The 7,358-nt window shown below is 42.2% G+C and overlaps 1 protein-coding gene across 1 annotated transcript; it reads left to right on the top strand.

Moving 5' to 3' along the window:
- Positions 1-204: 204 nt before the first annotated feature.
- On the top strand, positions 205-5,012 carry LOC308078266 (uncharacterized protein; the record flags this gene model as incomplete). The annotated part of the gene is given in 10 exon segments (XM_080419387.1): positions 205-348; positions 549-677; positions 870-1,016; positions 1,018-1,064; positions 1,226-1,265; positions 1,757-1,864; positions 2,022-2,226; positions 2,330-2,398; positions 4,075-4,395; positions 4,882-5,012. Coding segments are annotated over 10 exon segments (1,341 nt in total).
- Between the last annotated feature and the right edge of the window lie 2,346 nt (positions 5,013-7,358).

Below are 7,358 nucleotides of genomic sequence, written 5' to 3'. Positions count from 1 at the left end.
CGCGGATAAAATATAAATGTTTAGGATTTTTCTTTTTGTTAACGGTGTGACCCGGAACCGAAAGTGCCTGGAAAAGAGTTGAAAAGGAAGAAGGAAGCGTCACAGTCAGTTGCGTCATTGTTATTGTGAGAAACTATGGCCGGCCTTGAGGAGTATGCAGATACAGTCAGAGAGCTTTTTAATAACTGCCATACGCATGCAGAGATGTCCAGTGCACTGCAGCAGTTGGGCATCCCGGGATGCTCTGAAAAGTCTGTCAGGAGGTTCTGTGTGCAGCACCAGCTGAAACGTACAAGACATGTCACAGATGCAGAACTGGCAACGTCCGTTATCTCCTCAATACAACAGGTAAGTTTTCACTTTTCAACATCAACAAACACTTATGTTCCTATTCATAGTTTATAGGTACGTTTACATATTTCAACATTAATAAAAAACATTGTATTTTCATGAATGGGAGTCATGACTGTGTTCCATTATAAGCTTAACCACAATTAACAAGCAATAAACAAGCATTGTCTGATAACAGTAATATTGTGCATTGACAGACAGGCCCCACGTATGGACGAAAGTTCATGACTGGATACTTGTCGTCGGTGGGAGTTCAGGCAGGAGAAAGACGTGTAGGGAGAATTCTGAGAGAGGTGCACCAGCCATACAATGAGTTGCGTCGTCAGGTAAATTACCTCTGCAATGAATGAATGGATTGTCCATAAAGTTGGTGGTCTAAACATTCTAAAATGTTAAATGTATACTTGAATATTCTGTTAAGACTATTATTATGTATATGGTATAATCTGAACGTTTTATATAATTCAACGTATAGGCCTAGGCCTACTGTACTAAGATTTACTTATCTACTGTTTTAGGGAGCACGTAATCTGAACCCCATCCCTTATCATGCTGAGTACATGGGTCACAAAATCCACCTAGACCAGAATGAGAAGCTGGTGATGTTTGGCGTGACGCACGCCCTGGCTATTGATGGCTTCAGCAGCAAAATAGTTGGTCCAAGCCACAATGCCAGTGAAAAAAAATCTGGTTATCTATGAGGAAGTTTACAAGTAAGTCCATTAAATATCAAATCTAGAAAATAAGCACTACAAACTATACATTATATTATATTAGAATGTGCTGCAATATTCGACAAAGTCTGTATTTCAGTTGTCTTTGCTGTGTGCGTGTTAAAATATCTATAACAATATAAAAACATATTTTGTTACAGAGCAGCAGTGGCCAACAATGGCATGTGGGACCAAGTCAGGGTATGTAGTGGGAAAAATGGAATTGTTTCATTTGTGTCATATTTCTCTTGTATGTTGATTGTCCTGACAACTGATATAGCTGGGTGTGGCTTACACCGTGGTCTGACGTCCTGTGTCAATTTAATCAAAACCTTTGCACATAAATGGCTTTTGTTCTGAGCCAACTGAACATCTGTATGTTGATTTACTCTTGTTTACTCTGTTTATCATCACAGTAATCGTTCAAACCGGATGGTCCCATTGTAATAATTATGATCTAATCTGGAGGCTGGCTGTCTGGCCATGTGACAGCCTTCACTCCTCCTACTTTGACTAAAGTGTATAAAACTAACTACATGTACTGTTCTGGAGACTCAATCATCGCGCATGCTGGAAGGTGGTTGTTCTCTAGGGATCCCTATTGAATTGAATTGAATTGAATTGAATTGAATTGAATGTCTCATCACATCTTGTACCCTGCTCTAAGTATTAGTATATTTATTCCACAACAGGTAGACCATGGCAGAGAGTTCTACCTGACCCTGTACATGCAAGAGATGCTGTCTCAGTACAGATACAATACCAGCAGGCAACCATATATGCAGACAACTTCTTCAAGGGTGAATTTTGTCCTACTGATAACATATAAATATAACTCACATTTATAGTTTGGCTAATGGCATTACCAGTGGAAATGTATACATTTAATTTTCCAAAAATGCTAAGTTGACCCATCAGTGTTTTCAGTCTTTTAACACCTTTCTTGTGTTTAAACAGAATCTTCGTGTGGAACGACTCTGGCCAGAGGTCAATAATCGGGTGAACTATCCCATCAAACTCGCCCTAGTTCACCTGCAGGACCAAGAACTCCTGAATATGGAGGATAACCTCACCAGGTTCTGTGTGTCCAACCTCACATGCCAAGTCAGCCAAATTGGACTTGGCAGGGTTGTGCAGTCCTGGAATGCCCATAGGATACCAGGTACTGTCTGTGTGTCTTGTCTGACTGTCTGACTGTCTGTCTGTCAACATAATGATTGTAAACAATGCCAAATATGCTTTTCTTAATCCACATGGCATTTTAGGACGAGGGATCCCAAACCAACTTGCCGCAGGTGGTTGTCGGGTGAGAATCCCAGTCGACCTGCTGCCCAGTGCTGCTGAGGCAGCAAACATGTATGCGAACGAGTTTGGGTCCTCTCTGACTTTGCGGTCTACATTTGGATCTGACCCATTCTCCACAGAGCAAGACCGATCCCATACAGAGCAACTGTTTGGGGAGCGCTTCCCAGACATCTCCCTCCTTTTTGATACTGTGGTTAACAATGACTATAGCACATTTCAGGATGCACTGTTGTGTCTGATCAATCTCACAGAGAGGCATGCAAGATAATAAAATTATCTTTCACAAATGTATATTGGTGTATTTGTTCATCTACATTAATGAAGTTGCACTTTTGGTGGACTGCTATGATTTGTCTACTTAGGGAATTACTTTCAGTACTTAACAAACCTCTAAATTTGTCAGGTGAAAACCTTGTACACTAGAAACACGACCTGTGTTCCAAGGTCACAAGCAGTAGTTCTAGCCCACATCACATGACTGAGCTTGTAAATCTATTGCATTAAAAGCAATTTGAAATATGGACATGCCGCTTGCTATTGCAATCATTTGTGGTGTAGCATGTTAACTTATGTATGTTGAACTTGTTTAATGACAAATGAGTCAATCATTGCAAAACTATGTTTCTAATAGCCTGTTTGCATAGTACAGCACCATTTTCAGCTTCCATGTTGGCATAGAGCAGTGGTTTTCAACCTGTGGGTCAGGACCCACAATGATTTGCTTAATGTGCAACATTGTTCTCACTCAATAGTGAACAATACTGTATTAAGTGTATTACAGGGTATCTGCACATTTAGAAATTAAGACAATTACTGCATCAAAAGTAAACCACTTTACAAAACTTTCATTAAGAGGCAAAAATGTTAAATAGCTGATCTACAAGCTCATAACGCCTCGCAACGTGAGGCGTTGAGCATGTAGATCAGCTATTTTCACAATACATCTGGAACCGAGTCAAACTAAATGTAATACCTCAACTCCTACAATTCCAAGTGCTTATCAGGGTGGGGTGGTCACAGCCTAAAAAGGTTGAGAACCACTGGCTTAGAGCACCATTTTCAATATAACACCATTTAACTTTGAAACAGCATGTTGGCATAATAGCCTATACAGCACCATCTCTTAAAGGAGTAATTCACCCAATAAATTACTTATTTTCTATCAATTACACACCCCATGAAGCATTGATTTTTTTTACTTTGTCGCATTCCTAAGCCAATAATTTAGGTAGGTAGGTCGGGTAAGAGACTCAAAGTACCGGAAAAACACCTGGTCATCAAATTATTGGCTCAGGAATGCATCAGTAAAAACTCCATGAATTCAATGCTTCATGGGGTGTGTAATTGATAGAAAATATCAATTTGGGTGAACTATTCCTTAAGTCTTCTAGCAACAGAAGCAATGATCATTGAATATAGGGCTATTCGTCAGTTATCTCAGTTTGATCACACAGTTTAACAAAGTATCACTTGCCGTGCAAATATGGTATTGTTGTGAAGCACTTAGTTTGGCAAACCAATGTTAGTGGGTTATACTTGTGGGTTATAGTGTAGGATGTTAGGGAGCAGGCTCGATCCTACCTATCAGAGCCCCGCTTTCTTTGAGTCAGGAGGAAACCCAGTTGGAAACTTGACATCCGCTATAATGGTTTTGGGGTCTGGTCAGATTGGCCTTATCTGAATGGCTTCTGTGTCTGAACTGGAGTGCCCCTGGAGTGGGTGCGTTCTGACTCTGAGACTGTGAGGGTCCCAGAGGACATTATAACGGACCCACTCATCCAGGTCAGGGCAACAAGCACCTACAGTATGCTGTTCAAACAGAATCTTCGTGTGGAACGACTCTGGCCAGAGGTGAATAATCGGGTCAACTATCCATTAAAACTCGCCCTAGTTCACCTGCAGGACCAAGAACTCTTGAATGTGGAGGATAACGTCACCAGATTCTGTGTCTCCAACCTCGCATGCCAAGTCAGCCAAATTGGACTTGGCAGAGTTGTGCAGTCCTGGAATGCTCATCGGATACCAGGTATTGTAGCATTTGTAGATATACAGGTGCATCTAAAGTGAAAATTTTGTTTTCTCTTATATTATTCCATAAGTGAACCTTTCCTAAATTCAGGGGCTATTTTTACTATTAAATCTTATTAAATGATAAGAAGAAATTAACGGTTTTGGACATGGGCTTACAAGGGTTCCACTCAACAGCAAGAATGTACAAATATATAGTTATTGTATCCGCCCCTTCACGTCACGTTGTAAGCTTGTACCTTGCTATTTTTGCCAGATATTCACTCCCAGAATATGGATAGGGTTCATGTGGTTAAGCTTTTTGACTTTGGAAATCTATAAAAAGCAGTCAGGAGTAATCCTGTACCCATGTTTTTTTTTAATAGTTTTCCCTCAATTCTCAAAACATCCAGTCTGCACCATCTTTTTTCTAATACATTCTGTAACCCTCGTGGTTCCAATTCTTACATAAGAGCTCTGAACTGAGCTCTTCTGGAACCACAAGAGTTTCAGAATGACCACTTCACACTGCAGTCTCTGCTGCAGTGTGCTGTCACTCCAGTGATGAGATGGAGCAAGGTGCTCATAGTACCAGCTGCTGATGGAAACATCAGCAGGGATTGTTTGGGCTACTAGTCTACTCTTGCCTAGTGCTACCGTAGTTAAGTGGTGATTTGGTGTGTGTGTGTGTGTGTGTGTGTGTGTACTGCAACATAATCGAGATTGTGACCAAGCTAAATATGTTCTTTCATTATCCACCTCGCATTTTAGGACGAGGGATCCCAAACCAACTTGCAGCTGGTGGTTGTCGGGCGAGAATCCCCGTCGAGCTGCTGCCCAGTGCTGCTGTACTTTTGTGGTGATGGGAAAAGAGGAATCCTTTACTTTTCATTTACCAGGAAAAACAAATCCCTCTCATATGCTATTACATGTATTAACACTTCTACCTTCAGTGGGATTCAATCCCCAGGTATGAGTTTTTCGAGCCACGCAGCCCTACCCTTCTAACCACTGAGGCAGCTGTTCCTGTGTTTTGAATGGTCCTTGAAGGTGTAACTAATAGTCTCCTGGGGAAACAATAGCTTACTGCATTGCCTAGGATGCTATTAAACAACTAGTGTTTGTATGGATATCTAGTTTTATTTCAAGAGATCTTTACACATATATATCCCTCCCCTGAAAGACTAGGTCATTGAATGGTGGTTACATGACATAATAGCCCATAAGGAGGGAAGGAGTCCAAGATGCTGTACCACATGACTATAAGAATAACCCATTAATGTAGAGTTTATCTAAAACTACTAAAAATCAAGTTAAATAAATAGAATTATGTTTGCATGTACATTAAAACACTTCAATCAATATGTCCTACCTATTTGGTATGACATACCACATATCTTGTTTGCTGTGGTGGGAGGGTAACATGAACAATGCAACAAACTGAACAAGCTGGTGACAGTTTCACAGTTGGAGCTAAACAGGACAGTGGAGGTGGTTAGGGAGGGTAAAATGAAGAGGCATCTGGCTATCGTGGGGATGAGTAGTAGTGTCAGCCAGCCAGATTGATCCTCCCAGGGTCACCACAAAGCAACTTGCTCCTTCATGTCAGTAGCCATCAGGCTACACAACCAGGGGCCTGTTCCTCAAAAGGTGAATTAGAGCTAAAGCCTGGCTTTACCACCTATCCTGGCTTAATTTAGCCAGGATTAGAGCTGAGTCGGTTCCTCAAAAGGTGAATTATCTTGAAGATTAGTTTAGCCAGTTCACCCTGGCTAAGTTTAGCCTTATCCGATTCCTCAAAAGAGAATTGAAGCAAGCCTAGCTTAGTTACCATGGCAATTTAGCTGTGAAGTTAGCCTGGTCAGGAGCAGGCTAACAGCCAAGCTTTATTAATCCAGTGCCTTGTTCTTCAAGTTTTGTGAAATAGCTGTTAGTCCAATGACTCCAATCATAAACCAATGAGTTTTTCTACACTTATTCAATTCTTATGCGAAAATCAAAGATCTACAAGCCCGAAATGTTTTTGTCTTATGGCGGCCGGGGGTCCCCGGCCCCCCATGGACCCCCGCCCCCGTGGACCCCCGTGTACCCCCGGCCCCCTGTGTACCTCCGGACCCCCGTGGACCCCCGGACCCCCATGGACCTCCGGACCCCCGTGGACCCCCGGACCCCCATGGACCTCCGGACCCCCGTGGACACCCGGACCCCCATGGACCTCCGGACCCCCGGACCCCCGTGGACCCCCGTATACCCCAGACCCCCGTTGACCCCCGTGGACCGTGGACCCCCGGCCGCCAAAAGGCAAGCTTTTCCCTTGTAGATCTTCGATTTTAGAAATTTGAAATTAGAAAATTATTCTAAGTGTTTATAATTATAATTCCAACATTCACTTAAACTCCTTATGTTTAAACCTAACTGAATTATATATTTATGGATTTGTATGTATATAAATTAATTGCATATTTTTGGACAACTTGTGCATTTAATTTGTCGGCAATACTTTGCCACGCTTTCTCCCTGGATCTATATTTATTGCGGCCGTGTTTCCTTTCTTGCTTATTATAATTTTTACTTCCTTGTAAGATTCCATGAGCTGCTGCAGTGCTGCTGTTCAGCCACAGAGAAGAACGCCGCTCTGGTTTTGGGCTCCATGATTGGTCAAGTTCAAGGATTCTGCTATCGACTTTCATGGTCTTTTATAGAAATAAGTGAAGCCTGGCTTCATTATCCTGGCTCGACACAGCCTGGCTTGACAAGGCCTAGCTCGACAAAGTCGCTCCTTTTCAGCCTGGCTTGGCGTTCCAGGAACCGAATAAACCAGGCTATACGGACCCGACTTTGTCAAGCCTGGATTTGACTTAAATCCAGGCTTATTTAATTCACCTTTCAAGGAACAGGCCCCAGGTCTGACCCCCATACTGTATGTTTTATTCTGTTTACGGACTTTTGTTCGACCTGGCACACACTTGCACAGAACTATGA

This window comes from Gymnoscopelus braueri (genome assembly GCF_963280865.1).
Source record: "Gymnoscopelus braueri genome assembly, chromosome: 22".
Classification (NCBI taxonomy): Eukaryota; Metazoa; Chordata; class Actinopteri; order Myctophiformes; family Myctophidae; genus Gymnoscopelus; species Gymnoscopelus braueri.
The sequence above is the reverse complement of the archived record's forward strand: the minus strand, read 5'-3'. Positions and strand labels throughout refer to the sequence as shown.